Source organism: Mus caroli, unplaced genomic scaffold, assembly GCF_978045245.1.
Source record: "Mus caroli unplaced genomic scaffold, Mus_caroli_1 scaffold_3, whole genome shotgun sequence".
NCBI classification, from domain to species: domain Eukaryota; kingdom Metazoa; phylum Chordata; class Mammalia; order Rodentia; family Muridae; genus Mus; species Mus caroli.
In genome coordinates this window covers 121204809-121224739 of record NW_028227258.1, presented here as the reverse complement: position 1 = coordinate 121224739, position 19931 = coordinate 121204809, and the positions used below count along the sequence as shown (strand labels likewise).

The following is a 19931-nucleotide window of genomic DNA, read 5'->3' as shown; positions in this document are numbered from 1 at the left end:
ACATGAAACCCTGTCTCAAAAACTTGACAGAGGGATAGAAAGACACCAAATAGTATGGGAAAGTAGAGAGAAAGCAATCAATTCTAGCTCTGCTGTTACAGACTGGAAGTTCTTAGCCCAGACACATAAGCTTTTGAAATACTAAATTCCTATTTCAGTAAGACTGCTCTACTGAAAACTACCTAAGCTTGAAGAGTTGTTTTGTGCCTTATATTCTCAAGTAGAAATGAAAATTTCAAGTTTAAGGTCAGCTTTAGGTAAACAGTAAGACTGTCTTTGTTGTTTTGAAACAGTTTCTCTGTGTAGTCCTGGCTGTTCTGGAACTCAATCTGTAGACCAGGATGGCCTCTAACACAGAGATCTGCCTGCCTCTGCCTCCCCAGTGCTGGAATTAGAGGCATGCACCATTACCACCCTGGCCAGGTTTTACTCTTAAAGAACATTTTCTCAAGAGACTAACTTATGTCCTCTAGATTTTTAATTCCCATTACATTAAGGGGGTAATCTCCAGTAATTTAATATGCCTGCTATATGTTATATTTATCTCATGTAATCCTCACAGTATGACATGGGCCTTAGCGGAGGCAGAGAAGACTGGCAGTGGCAGAATGATGGAAGGGTGATGGCAGTATGCAGGTAGCAGTAAAAAGATCCCATAATTGGTAGGATTAGTGAGAGCCTGGAACACTGCTGGCTGGCAGCTTCTTGTCGATGAAGGAACTGTTAATTCCACCAGGCGAGAATAAAACCACTACACATTTTTTAAGCCAAATATGAAGCAAGCTTTAATTAAATACTAGCCAGGAGGATGGACTCTGATCAGGTCTATTCCTGGGTGCCCCGAAAATGACAAGTCACATTTTGCAGAGACTTAAAAAGGCAACCCATAAGGCCACCATATTTCCCATCCAGTCAATAAGGAGGCAGGCATATATCCTGATGTATTTTCTACCTACATACCTCCTGTCTACATTTGATCAAGCATATCTGGTATAGCTGGGTCAAACAGACTTGTTTAGGGGTGTTAAAACATACGGGTTGTTATCTCCCATACACAATAGCCCCCAGTATTTCAGGAATTATCTGTCCTTGGGCAAAGGATTTGCAGGTTAAGAGGTATCTTATTTCATGACTCTTGTGATGATTTATTTATGCTTGGTCCAGGGAGTGGCACTATTAGAAGGCATGGCCCTGTTGGAGTAGGTGTGTCACTGTGGGTGTGGGAAATAAGACCCTCTTCCTAACTGCCTGGAGGCCTTCAGATGAAGATGTAGAACTCTCAGCTCTGCCTGCACCATGCCTGCCTGGATGCTGCCACGCTCAGGCCTTGATAATGGACTGAACCTCTAAACCTGTAAGCCAGCCCCAATTAAATATTGTCCTTTTAAGACTTACATTGGCCATACATAGTGTCTGTTCACAGCAGTAAAACCCTAAGACAGACCTCTTAGGCATAGTAAAACTTACAACATAACTTTGGCTCTCACAGAACTAGTATGGAAGGGAATGACAATCATGTCTCTTAACTTGTAAGGACTAGAAAGTGGTTACCATTCACCAAGGATATTAACTGAGTGTGATGACACAGGCCTGTAATTCCAGCACTTGGGAACTACAGGTGAGATGATTAGGAATTCATAGTTTTCCCGGGGAATTTAAAGAATTCAATGCTAGTCTGGGTCACATGAGACTGTCTCGGCAGAAGGGGGGCTGTTGGCTAGAGGATGCTTCCTCTCACATTCATATTGGAGAGCTCATTTCTTCATTCTCTACCCATTTGCCTTTATAGTAGAGTTTTGACCCAAATAACTTGTTTCTCTAGGCTAGGATGGATAACCCCTATTCAAGAACAAATCATTCACAGATTAGCTAGTGACTCATTTATTTTTACTAGAAAAATGGGCACAAATGGCCAAGTGCTTTCTTGGCACCCTAGACATTTCACTTCCAGCACTGTTTTAGGCACAGAGATCTATCTCCATGTTTGTCCATGCTGGCCACATAATCCTGAGTTTAAGTGATCCTCCCACATCTCTGAGTAGTTGAGATTACAAGTGCCTGACATCTTGTCTGGATCCTCCATGGTTTTGAACTAGGAAATGGAGGAAGAATCTGATATAAGCTATATTCTAGCTATAAAGGAAAAGTCAAGGAACAAAATGGAGGTTAGCAATGGCAAACTGGCTCAGCTAGGGTGCCAGTAACAGATGGAACATTCAGAATTCATAATTTGAAGTTGTTAAAGGACCATTTACAGAGGTATGGACTATCTTCAGAGAATCTGGGGCCAGCTAGTACACCCTGAGGGTTGGTGCTTATCATCTCTATGGCTAAAAGGGCAAAGATTAGAAATACAGAACAGGTAGAGGGAAAACTCTGCTGATAAGCTTTGGTGATTTGACTTAGGGAACGAGGACTGTGAACTTCCATATCTTCAGACCTTTCTAATATTCAGATGCTAGAGGGCAAGTCTGCACACTGCTACTATCTAGGGAAGTTAGACTTCTTTAGTACAAGGTCAGGAGAAGGAGGATTGCCAAGTTGGGTAGTACATAACTACAGCTCCAGGAAGAACTTGGGAGGCTAAGTCTGGTACATTTTAAAATTTGAAGTCAGTCTAGGCTACATAGCAAATTCCAGGGCAGGCTGGGCTACTTAATGCAACTCTGTCACAATAAACAAACCAAAAGAAAAGAAAACAAAAAATACAAAGCAACCAAATAAAACACAGGACAACCCATTTCCCAGACCCTTCTTAGGCAGGTATTACTCTACCTCTTAAAAAAAAAAAAAAAGATTTATTTATCTCTCTGAGTACACTGTGGCTGTCTTCAGACACACCAGAAGAGGGCCATGTGGTTGCTGGGAACTGAACTCAGGGCCTCTGGAAGAGGAGTCAATGCTCCTAACTGCTGAGCCATCTCTCCAGCCCCAGCTCTGCCTCTTAATAAAAGTTTTCTTGCTTGTTCTTCAGAAACAAAACACGAAACAAATAAAAAGAGCAGAAAAAGAAAAAGGCTAGAGTGAACAACAACAAAAACATCAAAGCTCTTTACAAGAAGTAGGTATGGCCAGGCAGCGGTGGCACAAGTTGCCTAGCAAGAGGCAGGGGAGCTCTGAGTGTGAAGCTAGCCTGGTCTTCAGAGTGAGTTCCAGAACAGCCAGAGCTTCACAGAGAAACCCTGTCTTGAGAAAAAAAGAAGAGGAAGAAGAAGAAGAAGAAGAAGAAGAAGAAGAAGAAGAAGAAGAAGAAGAAGAAGAAGAAGAAGAAGAAGAAGAAGAAAGGAGAAGAAGAGGAGAAGGAGAGGAAGAGGAGGAGGAGGAGGAGGAGGCAAGAGTTCTAAGTACTTGAAAGATAGATAATAGCCAGCCAGCTTCTGTCCAAGTCTTTAACCCCTGCCACTGTTTTCTGGAGTTTACAACTGCTCTCAATTCTCTACTGGCAAAGCAAATACTGTTCCTAGAAACACTGTTTTTTTCCTCGTCATTCACTTCGACTTAAGAATCTGTCTGTCTCTCTCTTTTTTGGGGGTGGGGTGGGGGGGAGAGTTGTTCCAGACAGGGTTTCTCTGTATAGTCACGGTTGTCCTGGAACTCGCTTCGTAGACAAGGCTGGCCTCAGACACAGAAATCTGCCTGCCTCTGCCTCCCAAGTTCTGGGACCAAAGGTGTGTGTGCCATGCCCAGCTGAAACTTTTTTTTTTTTTTGAGAAGTCTATGATCTTTAAATACAATCCAGAACTAGAGTGAGAGCTCAGTAAAGTACTTATGAGGATTTGAGTTTGATGTCCAAAAAAAGACCAAACATGGTGGCACCGGGGAGGTTCAGACTCACTGGCCAGCTGGCCTAGCCTAGTTGGTGAGTTCCAGCTAGTGAGAGAACTTACATCAAAATAATAAATAAATAAAGAGAAATGGGTGGATGCTGCCTGAAGTCTACCTCTGACCTTCATACACGTACCCGTGTGTACACACATACAAATGCATACACTAAATATCCACAGCAGCACAAGTAAATGGAATTTTAGAGAGACACTATCCTATTTCCTCTTCCTCCCCTGACTCAGTCTTGTATTTCAATAAACTGATGGTAAAAAATAAACACAGCCGGGCATGGTGGTGCACGCCTTTAATCCCAGCACCTGGGAGGCACAGGCAGGCGCATTTCTGAGTTCGAAGCCAGCCTGGTCTACAGAGTGAGTTCCAGGACAGCTAGGGCTACACAGAGAAACCCTGTTTCGAAAAAAAACAATAAATAGATAAATAAATAAATAAATAAATACAATGTGTTCAGAATCCCATTGACTAGTACTTGTTGGTACAATTTTATACAAGAATTAAGTATTTCCCAACAGGTCTTGAAAAAAAAAAAACAACTCTGATTACAAGAACAGCTAGCAGCTAGGCAGTGGTGGTGCATGCCTTCAATCCCAGCATTTCAGGTGACAGGGGGATCTCTGTCAGACAGAGGCAGGGAGATCTCTGTCAGTTTGTAGCTTGATCTAAGGAGCTAGTTACAGGACAATCAGGGCTACACAAAGAAACCCTGTCTCAAAAAAACAAAAAACAAAACAAAAAAGTTGGCATTGGGCAATACAGATGGAAGTACAGTCCTCATTGACTAGCAACCAGTTTCAGGAGGTTGCTTAGGGTCACAGCAAAGCCTCACTTTATAGCTGATGTAATGTGTGAGGTCATGAGTACACTATTCAACAGGATTGGAGGTGGTGTGAGGTGGAGAAAACCTTTTCACCAGTAGGAATAGCTCTCAATGATGACCTTGCAGAATAGGACTTCATTAAACCAGAAGCATGTGAGGCCAATATCACCTCAGATCAAATTTCAATGCTAAAAAGAAAGAACTTGCTAGGCTTCCCAAAATGTATCTATCTGTACTATGTCACTACCCATCACTGGGGAGCAATATTGGGAACATAGTTAAACTGTGATCCAGTGCTATTCCTACAGATTAAAGCCTGTGAAATAAACTGGGAGTGATGGCTCACCTCCTCTAATCCCAGCATTTGGGAGTTGGAGTAAAGGTCAAAGTTAAATCTCAAATCCCTGGGGCAAAAGGCTGAGATGCCTATTTAACAAAGGGGACCTGGAAGCTAGGTTCTCCAGGCATCCTTCAGCCCCAAACAATTACAGGGCCCTCCTGGCTGCCATACCCCCAGTCCCTACACTGGACTCCTCAGCCCAGGCAACTGGGCTGCTCTTCCCTTAATATAATGCAGCTATTCTGGTTGCATGTCCCTTTTGTACCTTTGGCCTCCAGGCTGCTAAAATTTGTCCCTTTCTCTCCACTCTTCTACCCCCCCCCCACATGCCTCCAGTTCAGTCTCAGTCTGGTCATGTCCACTCTAGATTCCTCCACCATGCCTAGGAGTAGTCATGTCCTCTCCTCTGTAGCTCTTTTTTTCACTCAGTCAGTTGTTCAAAGCAAAGGAGCTGGAGAGATGGCTTGAGGATTAAGAGTGCTTGCACTCTGGCTTCCCAGCACCGTGCTGGGCACAACAGCCTGTATCGGCAGCGCAAGGAGGATTCAATACCTCTGGTAATCCAGGGCACCTGCACACTTGTGTGTGTGCACAAATGCACACACACGTACTCGCATTCTTGTGATTAAAAATAGACCAATTCATGCTGGGCAGTGCGTTTCTTTAATCACAGCATTTGGGAGGCAGAGGCAGGCGGATCTAAAAAAAGAAATCTAGACGGAGTGAAAGTACAAAGCCAACTGGGTGTGGTCCTTATGCTTTAATACCAGCCTTAGGGACTCTAAAAGAATCTTAAAAAAAAAAAAAGTTCAAGACTAGCTGGTGCGTAGCACTCATGCCTGTTAGTCATCCCAACATTTAAAAGGTTTGAGTTCAGAACCAGACTGGTCTAAATCGATGACTTCCAGGGCAACCTGGACTAGAATGGTAAGCTTATGGCCAGCTTCGAGATTGAGGTCAATTTGTGCTACAGGAGACCTAGTTTGATGAAAACATCAAAATCCACTGAAAAAATGAAAAAGGTGGCGAAATGTCTAGTGTTTGTTTTACTCAAGAGCACTCAAGAATCATTTCGTTGTCTGTGGGTTAGAATCAGGACCGACAAGTGCACTTCTTGTAATGTCGAGGCTGGGTCTTCACTTGAACTTGGCTCCGGATCAGGAGTGCCTATCGGAGCCCACATCCTTACTGGGAAACTTTTCCTCGGTCCTGAGGACCCGCCCTCGTGAAAAGCCTGAAGCGCTTCACCTTAGCGTAAATGGACTTTCTGGTCCTCCTGGTTCCTGAAGATTGTCCTCCTAGTCCCTGGGTCACAGACGTAAGATGCTCCCCAAGCGTAGCAGGTTCATCCTCGCGGTCCGCTAGGGCGGGGCTCTCATCAAACCACGCCCGCCGCACTCGGGAAGACTCCAAAGGCCGCGGTCGCCCGCAGCGTTTAGGGAATGCCCACAAATGGCCACGTCACTCTCCAGGGTGCCCGCCCCCTAACCTGCCTCGCCCTCTACCCGCCCCGCCCCTCACCCTGACTGGCCCTCGCCCTGGTCCTTGGGCACCTGGCCTACTGAACGCTGATTATCTTGGCTCTTGCCTATATCACGCCCCGCCCACTGGCCCGCCTTTCCCCTTGCGCGCCCCGCCTCTTGGACACCTCCGCCTCGGCACGCCCAGCCCATCGCCCCGCCTCAGCCTATAATCGCCCCGCCTACCTGGCCACCCCGCCCATTGGCCCTCCTCGCCCTCTGTACGCCCCGCCCAGTAGCCTTCCTCGCCCTCTGCACGCCCCGCCCCCGGCTGCCTCGCCCTCTGCATGCCCCGCCCTCAGGGACAGTTACCGGCTCAGGCCGCGCGCGCCTCCGCAGCTCGCCAGAGATCCTTCAGACTGGCTGGAGCGCCGCGTTGTCGCCCGCGCCCGCTGAGGGCTCGCGGCTCGGGCGCGCCCGGCGCGAGTGGCGAGCTCCGGCCGTGCGCTGCGACGAGGCCAGGCGGCGGGCGGTTAGCGCTCCGCTCGGCGGGCGGGGAGGACGGGCACGCCGGGCGCTGCACGCCTCGGCGGGCGGGTTCCGCGTCCCAGGACCGAAGCGGGTCGGTGCCCCCGTGTGGAGAGAGGGGCGGCCGGGCTCCCTGGACCCGGACGGCCCCCGGCTGGGCAGGAGGCTGGGGCCAGGGGCCGGCCATGTCCGCTCGCGCCCCGGTGCCCGCCGCTGCCACCCGGGAGGACCCGCCCGCCGTGGCCGGAGACCGGGACGCGCTGTTGGCAGCGACGAGCCGGCGGGCGGAGCAGCCGGCGCCCGGCGAGCGGGAGGGCAAGGAGGCGAGGGAGGAGCGGGCCGCGGCCGCCACCAGCGCGGGTGCGCGGGGAGAGCCGTCGCCGGCGCTCGTGCTGGGACACAGCGTGCCGCAAGCGGCCGTGCCCGTGAGGCCGCTGGCGCTGCACCTGGCGCACAAGGCGCGTGCGCCCGGGGGTCCCTTCGGCGGGGAGGCTCCGCCGCTGCCGCCGCCGCCTCCGCCGCCGCCGCCACCACCACCACCAACGCCGCTGCCGCCGCCAGCACCGCGGGACCCACCGGAGGACGCCCGCGAGGACCCAGCGGCAGCCGGCCCCGAGGACAAGCCGCCGCCGCCTCCGCCAAAGGGGAACCCGTGGATCAAGAAGCTGCCGCAGCACCTGTCCAACGTGGGCACCGGCGTGCCGCCGCCGGCTCAGGACTCCCCGGAGGCCGGTGAGTGCGGTCCGCGGGAGGTGTTTGGTTCCTAGGTGTCATTCACCGTGCCGATTTACATAAATGGACATCTAGGAGAGGGAGCGACAGGAAGAGGTGGGACCTCAGGTTCTCCTTGACGGGTAGGGGCACGACGTGGGTGACTGGGCAGCGGGGCTGTGCTGGGCTCGTGCCTTCACGTGTCGGCGTCCTAGACGCGGTGAATACCGTGGAAAAGTTTCCGGGAACTTGACACAGAGTAGAGGCGAGTCGGGACGAGCGGATTTGTGAGTAAGTGGAAGTCCGACTGGGCTGGCTCCTGAAGTGAAGTGGTGAAACGAAAGTCTCGAAAAGCTGCTAGGTAGATGTGGCTGTGAAGACAGCTGGTATTAGGTGTTTTTGCGGTTGTGTGGTTGTGTTTCAGAATGCCTGACATAGGACAGTTGATTCAGAGTCCGGATCGCACAGCTGGCCCCACGGTAGCCTGTGCGTTAGCAATTGGGTTGTGCCTTTGCGTTCGACTGCTGACCCATGCAATATGGCCCTTGGGGCTTTATTTGGGTTGCAGCAACTGCAGTTTAGAAAATAAAATGAAGACTGGCTTGTATTTGGTGGCGCATGCCGATTGATGTAGAGGATTAGGCGTTCGAAGAAAAGTCAAAAAGAAAAAAGTTAGAATGGAAATGCTGAATAAAACTTTTTCTTTTCTTCTTTTTTTTAAAAAAATAAAACTGCACTAAAATAACAACTTTTCTGTGGGGATTGCGGCTGTTTTGTTGGCAAGTTTTCGCTGGTCTGGGGAGAGTTGGTGGAACAGCCGAAGTTTGAGCATGTTTATGGGGTTGTGAGGGTCAAATGCGGTGAAAGGATCCTGTACAATTGTGATTGTGGTATCTCTCCTGTAGGGGGAGATAAATGTTGAACCAATTTAGTTTCTTAGGTTTTGCACGCAGAAATGCTAACTTGTTTTTGTTATTTTGTTTGCTTTTGAAACACTATCTACTTGTGTAGCCCAGAAGGGTTTGGAATTCTTGATCCTCACGTCACTGCCTTCTTCAAGATACTGGGATTATAGACGTTCTGCTCTCCTTATTAATTCTTACTAAATTTTGACACCTTAAGGAAAAACAAAACAAAAGCACTGAATTTTGCTCTCCATCTTGTATTAGCATAATTCTGGTCTGCTGAAAAGACTGTTTACTACCATTGCTAAATAAGTGAAGAGAACATGGTATACCAAGTCTTTAAATTTAGTAGAAAAACCTGTTGATCACTCTGTTACTCCTCCATATCTAGATTTACACATATTATTAGGCGTTTTAATATTTATTGAACTACGAAATATTAACCGAGCTTTTTTTTTGTTTTTGTTTTTTGTTTGTTTGTTTTTTGGTTTTTCGAGACAGGGTTTCTCTTTATAGCATTGGCTGTCCTGGAACTCACTTTGTAGACCAGGCTGTCCTCGAACTCAGAAATCTGCCTGCCTCTGCCTTCTGAGTGCTGGGATTAAAGGTGTGCGCCACCACCACCTGGCTCAAGTTTTTATAAACCCAGTTTTCTAGACTTTAAAACGTTTCAAAGTGAAACTGGAGATTCTTCCCCCCCCCCCCCTCATGGGGATGAGCCTAGGGCTTTGTGCTTGCTAGGCAAGTGCTTTATCATCAAGCTGTATGTGCAGATTTTCTAGCCCCTCCCCCCCCAAGAATTTATTGCAGATTACTTGGAAAAATATTTGACAGTTTAACCTACTTGTGCCTTGGATCTCCAGTCCTCCTTAGATTAAGGATACAGTGACTTACTGGGAGTGTGGCCCATACCTATAATTCCAACAGGGGGATTATGATCTTGAAGCCAGCCTGGATTACACTCAAGATCAAGGTCTCAGAAAATCAGAAGCCAGGCCTTTAATTCCAGTACTTTTGAGGGAATGGCAGTGGATCTCTGAATTCAAGGTCAGCCTGATCTACTACTTAGTTTCAGGACAGCCAGGGCTATGTAGACAGACCTTTCTCAAAATCAAAAGGAGCTCTAGTTGCACCAATGTTTCTGTATTAACAACTCTTACATCCTGGGGTCACTGCAGTATTAGGAATGCTTTTCTTCAGATCTGTGGCAGGGTGGCAGTGCTGACTCTTAAGCTTTTCTTCTACAGTGTCTAATGGGTAACTTAAGATGGTGGTGTAAGGAATGTACTGCTGAAAGAAATGGGTGATAGTGTGGTTATTACTAACTAGCTAGTTGACTTTTGGCATTATTCTTGTAAATTAATGACATGGATAGGTTCAAGTCTTCTATTTGTTGTTTGTTTTGATAAACATTTTTCTGAATTATAGAGGCTAGCAACAAACCCAGACCTCCATCTAGGCTGAGATAATGGTCATGAAGGAGCCACTGCTCCCAAATCTTACAGTACTTAAAACAAGAGTGCTTTCTACATGCAGGCCAGATGCCATGCCCTCCTTCTTGTTTTCCTAAGAAAACTGAATAGGGTGGGCTACAGCTTGGACAGATAGCTCAGTAGTTAAAAGTGCTTACTGCTTTTGACAGAGCACCCATATCTGGCTCACCCAGTTATAGAGGATCTATTGCTCTTTGGCTCCTGAGGGTGTCCTCACATGGGTGGTGCACATACACAAAAATAAAAATAAGGAATCTTCTAAAAGATGAAGATTTAAAGGGGGGGGATAATAAGCTGTGCAGTGGCACATGCCTATTGTCCAAGCGAAGTTGAGACTAGAGGGTCAACTATACCTTGTAGTTTGAGACCAGCCAAAGCAATATAGTGAGGTGGTAGGGCTGCTCTGAGCTCTTAAGCTCAGAGCTTAAGAGTGCATAGTGCTTTTGTAGAGGATATGTGTAATTGCAGCTCCTAAGAAACTCAACACTCTCTTCTTACCTCTTTGGGCACCTGCACTTACATGCACATACACAGAGATAAACACATAATTAAAGTGAAATAAATATTTGAAAAATATGAGTTCCTGTATCAAAAAGAGAATAATAGTAATGAAAAGCAATCAAATATGCCCAGAGATCATTTAGGATTCAAAGAATACAGATTGAGCAATATTAAATTATTAATTGATAGAATGATTCTAGAATTCATTCTACAAAATAGGAAGTCTTGAGAGAAAGAGGATTTGTGTTTGTTTGTTTTTTTGAGACAGGGTTTCTCTGTGTAGCCCTGGCTGTCCTGGAACTCACTCTGTAGACCAGGCTGGCCTCAAACTCAGAAATCCACCTGCCTCTGCCTCCCAAGTGCTGGGACTAAAGGCGTGCGCCACCACTGCCTGGCGAGAAAGAGGCTTTTAATTCCAGCCAAACTATTACTCATATTAATGAAGTGAAGGAATTACAGCCACAACTTTTTGCCATAAACATTGTTAGAGGTAGATGTATTATAAGAAGCATGGGGAGTCTTTTTTTTTTTAAGGATACGATCATGGGCTTTATTCATTACATTTATTTGTTTAGTGTGTGCACATGCATCATTGTGGTTTATGTGAAGATCAGAGAACAGCTTTGGGGGAGTTGTTCCTTAAATCATGTGTGTTCTGGGGATCAAACTCAGGTCAGACTTGACAGTAAGCTCCTTTACCTTCTTAGCCATTTCAGCAGCCTAGCTTTCTCCAGACAAAAAAGTGAGACAGATTTTTGATGGCTCCATGTTTTCAGACACTCTTCTCCAGTTTTAGGATGACTCTGGTATATTGCTATTTTGGGGAAACCAGATAAAACATTTCAATCAAAGTCAGGCTTACCTAGGAATATCTTGATCAGTATTAAAACTTCTGACCTAGCTGGGCAGTGGTGGTGCATGCCTTTAATTCCAGCACTTGGGAGGCAGAGGCAGGCAGATTTCTGAGGCCAGCGCCTGGTCTACAGAGTGAGTTCCAGGACAGCCAGGTCTACACAGAGAAACCCTGTCTAAAGAAACAAACAAAAAAAAAAAGACTTCTGACCTGAGACCTTCCCAAACCATGTTAAGCAGTTGTAATTATTTAATAAGCCCTTCATTAAATATCAGTCTAAGACTTGTTAATTACTTGCTTGTAGCTGTGGTTGTACAGTAAAAATCAGTCTTGTAGTATAATTTTTCAGAAACAGAGTATGAAAATATTTTGTTCATTTTTTTTCATCCTTACTCTTTGAACCCTATGCTGTTTTGAGAAAGGATCTCACTATATTATGTAGCCCTGGCTGGCCTGGAATTCACTATGTAGACTAGACTGGCCTCACAAGAGAGCCACACAGAGAAACCTTGCCTCAAAAAACAGAATACAAAACAAAACAAAACAAAAAACAAAAAGGCACTGAGTGATTCCTAGAGCTAGGATTAAAGGCGAGTGCTACCATGCCTGTCTATGTTGCTTTTTATCAACCTGCTTCCTCCCTTTTTTTTTTTTTTCTTCAGGAATCGTAAGTTTGCTGTTAGTGCCTTCATGAAATACATCTTAAAAGCAAATTCTATTTTATTAGAAAATAAGTATATAATATAAAGTATATAATATAATGTAAAATAGCACATATAATATATCCTTATAAATAAAACTCTTGGGGCTTGTGCACACACACCACACAGATGACCTTTTGATCTTGTGATATTCCCTTCAAAAAGAGTCATGTTACTGACTAATCTGTTTACTAATTTTTTAAAGACCTTTTAAACAATTACTTTCCAACAAGTGAATTCTATAGAACGAATGAAACATAAAGTTTCATTCACAGTACTGGATGATTGCTGGGTGGTGGTACTTGCCTTTAATCCTAGTACTCAGGCAGAGGTAGGCTGATCTTGAGTTTGAGGCCAGCCTGGTCTACACAGTGAGTTCAGGACAGCCAGAGCCACACAGAGAAACCTTGCCTCAAAAAACAGAAAACAAAACAAAACAAAAAACAAAAAGGCACTGAGTGATTTTTAAATTTAATTTAATTTTTTGAGAAAGGGCTTTGTGTACCTTAGGCTGGCCTGAAACTAAGTAGCTGAGGCAGACCTTGGATTTCTGATTCTCCTGTCTCCTCTTCCTAAGTACTGTGACTACAGAACCTGTCTGGCTAGTTCTTTATAATCTAGACTCACTTTTAAAATTGTATAGTAATCCATAAATATAGCTCACATAGCTAATTTAGTATTGACCTATTGAGTCTTGATTGTTCCCTTCCCTTATCTTGACAAAATAATGTTCTATATGTATCTTGTCATTGTCTGTGTCCATAGGGTAAATGTAGACATTAACTGTTATGCCACAGAGTATTACTGTTTGACTATACAGTGATGTTTTCTTGTTAGCATAGGACAGAATTAATCCTTTCCTTGTTTTTTGAGTTTGGGGTGCTTTCTTTTTTTTTAGATTAGAGTCTTGCTGCATAGCTCAGATTGTTTTGAGTTTCTTACATTAGCCTTTTCAGTGCTAGGATTATATGCCTGTACCACCAACCTGGATTTTTAGGTATATTTTTATTTTATGTGTTTGAGTGTTTTGCCTACATGTATGTCTGCACCACTTGTGTATATCATGCCTTAAGAGGTCAGAAGATGGCATTGGATCCCCTAGAACTGGAGTTAGAGTTGGTGAGCCACCATGTGGGTGCTGGGAATTGAACCTGAGTCTTGTGTAAAACTAATCAGTGCTTTTAATTTAATCACTGAGCCATATCTCCAGCCCCCAAATAATATTTTTATTGAAGATTTTGGTTTCTTTTGCCATGGCTGCCCCTCACTCTCATTTATTTCATGGAGTGTTTTATTATTTTCTCTATTTTTTGAAACTATACTATAATTACTTCATTTCCTCCTTTTCTTCTTTCCAAACCCTTCTATATACCTCTCAATGTTCCTTCAACTTTATGACCTCTTTTTTCATTATTATTCTTGTATATGTATTCATATTCCTATACACAGTCCAACCTGCTCTGTATATAATGTTACTTGTATGTATGTTTGCAGGGTTGACCATTTGTTATTGCATAACTAATTGTTGGTTCTTCCCTGGGAAAGACTATTTCTTCCTCTTTCAGCTTGCCTTTGAAGTTTGTAACTTTCTGCAGTGAGGCTTAGTGGTCATTCCTCTGTCTGCTTTGGCATATCTGTTACAGGAATGTTTAGGTAGTCATATTGGTAAGACTTTATGGCTGTAGTTTCTGACATTCCTATGAGACCTGATCTCATAACAAACTCTGTGGTCCTCTGGCTCTTACTGTCTTCCGTCCCTTCTATTGCAATGTTCTCTGAACTATTGGTGGGTGAGTTGTTGTATCCAATAGGACGGCGCTCCCTAACTCTGCATTTTGGTTGATTGTGTGTGTGTGTGTGTGGTTTTGTTTTGGTTTTTTTTTTTGGGGGGGGGGGTTTCAAGACAGGGTTTCTCTGTAGTCCTGGCTATCCTGGAACTCACTCTGTAGACCAGGCTGGCCTCAAACTCAGAAATCCGCTTGCCTCTGCCTCCCAAGTGCTGGGATTAAATGCGTGTGCCACCACGCCCAGCTTGATTGTGGTTTTCTTTTCTTTTTTTTTTTTTTTTTTAATTATTGGGTATTTATTTCATTTACATTTCCAATGCTATCCCAAAAGTCCCCCACACCCTCCCACACCTACTCCCCCCACCACTCCCACCTCTTGGCCCTGTCTTTCCCCTGTACTGAGGCATATAAAGTCTGCTCGACCAATGGGCCTCTTTCCACTGATGGCCGACCAGGACATCTTCTGATACATATGCAGCTAGAGACACGAGCTCTGTGTGTGTGTGTGTGTGGGGGGGTACTGGTTAGTTCATATTGTTGTTCCACCTATAGGGTTGCAGATCCCCCCAGCTCCCTGGGTACTTCTTCCAGCTCCTCCATTGGGGGCCCTGTGATCCATCCAATGCCCTGTGAGCATCCACTTCTGTGTTTGCTAGGCCCTTGTGGTTTTCTTAAAGAGAAGTTTCAAGTTTTTTCGATGAGGAGGGAAAACTACCCTTGGATATAAGGACAAATATTTAGAATTTAGTTAGGGATTATGCTGGCTTAGTAAAATGCTGGCTGTAGGTACTCCTGAGATCTGTGATTTCACAAATCCAAGGCATCATCAAATGTTGATTACTGCCAATGTATATGTTTTATGGCATGATATGTTTTATCTATATGTACATGTATGTTTGCACGCACACATGCTATCTATTCCATGTATTTGTAGATTATTATAGGCACATACCAGTATGCCATGTTACCATCTTTCTTTGAACAATTTTTTTAAATTATAGGTAGCTGGGCAGTGGTGCTGCCTGCCTTTAACCTCTAGCACTCAGTAGGCTGAGACAGGCAGGCAGACTTGAGAGAGAGAGAGAGAGAGAGAGAGAGAGAGAGAGAGAGAGAGAGAGAGAGAGAGAGAGAGAGAGAGAGAGAAAGAGAAAGAAAGGAGAGAAACTTATTATAGCACATACTGATGGTAGACTCTCCCAATCCCAGGCTGGTATGTCTAGTTGAGGTGGTTTACCCTGTAATTCCAAGACTAGGTAGGAAAGAAACTGAAAGTTTTGAGACTAGCTGGTCTGTATACCCAGTTCATGTCAGCTGGGGCTACACACCCAGGCCCTGCCTCAAAACGTGAATGAATGAGGGGGAGAGTGGATAAATATGAAAAATACAACTGTATTTTTGAAAGTCTTTCTTAAAGATAGTTTTCTTTTTCTTCTTTGATATTTTTAAATCAATTCTTTGTGAACTTTGTGCGCCATAGTCCCACTCATTTCCCATCCCTTGTCCACCCTTGCATACCCACAAAAGAATTAAAAAAAAAAAAAAAGACCCACTCCAAAAAAAGTAAAAAAAACCCAACAACAAAAAACAAGTCTCTTTGTGGAAGCTATAGTATGCCACCTTGTGTTACACAGCATAAGCCTTTGTCTCCACATTTTTACTTGCAGATGTTCATGGAGATCCTGCAGCTTTGGATCTGCAGACTGGTCCCTTCATGTGCTCCAGCAGCTCATAGATGGGGTTGATGTTGGCGTGGGCTAGTTCAAAGCCCTGGGTTGGAGCCTGGGAGGTAGCTGAGTTGGTCAGCTCACCAGCTCTCCCACACCCACACTACCATGGCCAGCTCTCCAGCATTGCCTTACTTAGCTCACTCAAGGTCATATCAGGCAAGGGGCAGGCAGGATCAGCTACCCCTACCCACCCCACCCCTGCTTTCACATCCTCAGGGCTAGCTTATCCTCTTTCCCCAACACCAGGATCAACTCTACTGTGCTATGAGGTAGTAGGGCTTGCTCTCCCACTCTCATGACCTGGCGGGCAGTGGGGAGATAGGGCAGCTCTCTGGCTCATCCATGGTCCTACCAACAGGGCCAGCTCTAATACCCAGGTGAGATGCAGGGCCCTCTCCCAAGTGCAGCAGCCAGTAAGGCATGGGGCCAGCTCTGCACAGCTTTTAGACATCAATATGGTCCGAGCTGGCAGCCCAGACTAGGGAATTTACATGGATTTTGGTGGTAATATGACCCATGTACATTGACACAGACCTCTGCTGCTGCATGGCCTTGAACTCAGACATGGCCCTAGCACAGGCCTGGACTTCACTATGACCTCAGGTGGCAGAGACAGCTATTCACATCAGACTCTGCCTCTCCATCCTGAGTCTCCACTTCTACCTCTCTTCATAGTGCTCAAACCATTTGACTTCTCTTTCTTTCCCATTCCTCCACCACATACATTGTAGTAGCTCCCACTGTAGGTTGGCCCCGTGGCTAGGTTATCTTCTACTGTTTTTTCCTTTTGTTTTACATTTATTTATTTTTATTTTTAATTTTGTTTTGTTTTGTTTTCAAGACAGGGTTTTATTATGAAGCCTCAGCTGTTCTACAACTAGCTCTGTAGGCTAGGTTGGCCTTAAAGTCATAGATATCTATCTGCCTCTGAGCTATCACCTGGCTTAAGGACAGTTGGGGTTTTGTTTGTTGTTTTGTTTTTTGTTTTGGTTTTGTTCATTTGTTTTTTGAGACAGGGTCTTTCTGTAAAGACCTGGCTGTCCTGGAATTTGCTCTCTAGATCAGGCTGGCCTCCAACTCAGATAATCTGCTTGTCTCTGCCTCTCACTGCTGGAGTTAAAGGCATTATGACCTGCCATGTACTTTCTTTAAGGAGAATGACAGGTGAATCAATGGTTGTCTGTGTTGCTTGTTTGGAGCACTGACTTTGTGTATGTTGAATAAGTTCTCTACCTTCCATTGAACTATAGCCCCAGCCCACAAATTTCTTCAGAGACAAAATTACTTTTTTGTGTGTGGCTAGGTTCTGGGTATCCTGGTGAGTTTGTTTGTTTGTTTGTTTGTTTGTTTTTATTTCAGTGTATTTGCTTGTTTAGTCAACTTGACTCCAACTAACATTATATGAGAATTATCCTAGTTATCTTAGAAATAACCCAGTTAGCAGCAGCCCTCATTGGCTCTGAATCAGCTCTTGTCTCCAGGTTTCTGCCCTGGTGTCCCTCTTTGATGGACTCATAGCCTGGAGGTATAAGATGAGACAAGTGCGTTCCTCTCCAAGTTTCTTTTAATGGTAGTTTTTTGTTGTTTGGTTTTTGTTTTGTTTTGTTGAGACAGGGTTTCTCTGTGTAGCCCTGGCTGTCCTGAAACTCACTCTATGACCAGGCTGGCCTTGAACTCAGAAATCCACCTGCCTCTGCCTCCCAAGTGCTGGAATTAAAGGCGTGCACCACCATGCCCGGCTGTTTGTTTTTTAAAAAAGATTTATTTAGTTTATGTGTATGAGTGTTTTGCCTACATTTATGTATATGTATCATATGTGTGTCCAGTGTCCACAGAGGTCAGTGGTGATGGATTTCTTATTTATGGATGATTGTGGGCTATAGGAACTGAACCTGGGTCCTCTGCAAGAGCAAAACTGCTCTTAACCCCTGAGCTATCTTTCTAGCCCCTGGTAATGGTGTTTTACAGCAACAGAATCCCTAACAGAGACACTGGGTATAATCTATTAAAGTCACCAAATCTGTTTGTTTCCTAGATGTAGTTTGAAGTCTTATGGCACTTTTTCTAGATGTTTCTTGGTGAATGTATTATGCAGAATAATTTATCCTGGGGCTGGCGAGATGGCTCAGCAGGTAAGAGCACTGACTGAGAGCCGGGCGTGGTGGCGTACGCCTTTAATCCCAGCACTCAGGAGGCAGAGGCAGGTGGATTTCTGAGTTCGAGGCCAGCCTGGTCTACAAAGTGAGTGCCAGGACAGCCAGGGCTACACAGAGAAACCCTGTCTCAAAAAAACCAAAAAAAAAAAAAAAAACCAAAAAAAACAAAACAAAACAAAAAAAAAAGCACTGACTGCTCTTCCTAAGGTCCTGAGTTCAAATCCCAGCCACCACATGGTGGCTCACAACCTGTAATGAGATCTGATGTCCTCTTCTGATGCATCTGAAGACAGCTACAGTGTACTTATGTAAAATAATAAATAAATCTTTGGACCTGAGTGAGCAGGGCTGACTGGAGCGAGCGGGGTTGGCAGGAGCGAGCAGAGGTCCTAAAAATTCAATTCCTAACAACCACATGAAGGCTCACAACCATCTATACAGCTACAGTGTACTCATATACATAAAATAAATAGATCTTTAAAAAGAGAATAATTTATCCTATCCTATTACAAAGTGAGTTGAGGACTGGGAAGTAGAATATGCCTTCCCATTCATGACATGCCAAAATAAAAATATGAGAGAGAGAACAAGAAAATGGATAGAGTAGAATTTTACTTAAAGAAGTTATAATTTTATTTTTATTTGGTTGCATTTTATTAATAAAAGGAGTGGTTTGTCAGTTTAGTGTAAATTAGTATTTTCCAACTTTTGGTTTTTTGTTTTTTTGTTTTTTTGAGACAAAGTTTCTATGTGTAACCTGGCTGTCCTGGAACTCTGTATAGTCCAAGATGACCTTGCCTCAACCTCCCAAGTGCTGGGAGTAACGGCGTGTGTCACTATTGCCCAGCTAGTATTTTCCACTTTTAAAATGTGGGTAGCATTTAAAATTTGCGTATTACAGTTGATGCCTTTCTAGGAATCTTTTTAAAAAGAGAATAATTTATCCTATCTTATTACAAAGTGAGTTGAGGCCTTGAAAACCAGAAACTTGGATTTTGTTGGGAGTGGTAACTATGCTAACTTGCTAAAATTGAAATAATGTTCATGTACTACGTTTATTAAATGAAATGGTTGTAAAAAAAACAATTTTGTATATTTTCTTTAGAACTCAGTTCCCCCAAAATTATAAAAGCGGGAAAACTCAAGACAAAGAAATCCAACAAGGTATGCTTTTACAAGGAAGTACTTTTTAAATGAGTTTGAAACAGTTCTGCTTTAAGTCTGATCCTAAGACCACTGAATTTTTACTTCAAAGTGGTTGAAAGTCAACATTTAAATAAATATAGGTAATTTTAAAAATTACTATTGCTTTATTTGATTTGTTTTTCCCCCCTGTGGTTGAGACAGGATCTCACTATACAGCCTTGGCTGGCCTGGAACTCAAAGAAATCACCTGCCTCTGCCTCCTTGTTGGGATCAAAGTTGTGTGCCACTATATCGAGCTTATTGCTTTTGCTGAGACAGAGTCTCCTTGTAGCCCCAGTTAGCCTTTTTCACCCATGGTTGCTACTGAATTCACGTTCCTCCTATTTCTAATTGCTAAGATTGCTGGCATGTACCAACATTCTTGGCCACAAAAATTACTTTTAGCAATTCTTTTTTCTGTTTAAAAGTTCTAAAAAATATCATTTTCAGTTGTAACACTTATTACTTTTTAGGCTAGTGACTTCAGTGATATGGCAAACTGGCCAACACCAGGTGAATTGGTTAACACGGGGGTAAGTGTTTTTTTTTTTTTTTTTCTTAATTCTGTTTTAAAAAGAATATTCTTGTTTCAGCATTATTGTGTGTGGCTCATCAGTAGGATTATTTGACTTACAGCATCCTTTACTACAAAGTAATATTAGTAATGAATTTGGCAGCTTAACATTTACCCTAGCGTGCATTTTTGTAGTAATGATCACATTTACATTATAATAAATCAATTTTACATTTTATATAACTATATCTCTTGATAAGAAGATGGTACAAACTTGACAGCTATCCTTTTTATAATTTTACCCAATTAAAAGATAATAATTTCATTTACACTTCCCTGTCTGGCTGTATCCTTTGGAGTTGGGGTAAGGTATATTTACGTTTTGTTCTATGATTTCTTTTTTTCAAAAA

At 44.0% G+C, this 19931-nt stretch overlaps 1 protein-coding gene across 4 annotated transcripts in view; it reads left to right on the top strand.

The window, feature by feature from the left end:
* The first annotated feature begins 6850 nt into the window (after positions 1-6850).
* Positions 6851-19931, top strand: part of Larp1b (La ribonucleoprotein 1B) — a 31389-nt gene continuing 18308 nt past the window's right edge. Inside the window, exons 1-3 of one of the 4 annotated variants that reach the window (XM_029474926.2) lie at positions 6851-7720; positions 18928-18986; positions 19481-19540. In XM_029474926.2, coding sequence (XP_029330786.2) covers positions 7174-7720; positions 18928-18986; positions 19481-19540 — 666 coding nt within the window. In that variant the 5' untranslated portion in view covers positions 6851-7173. Of the gene's footprint in view, positions 7721-7831; positions 7991-18927; positions 18987-19480; positions 19541-19931 lie in introns of those variants that run through there. The other 3 variants (XM_021158061.3, XM_021158060.3, XM_029474925.2) reach the window with 3 other exon arrangements.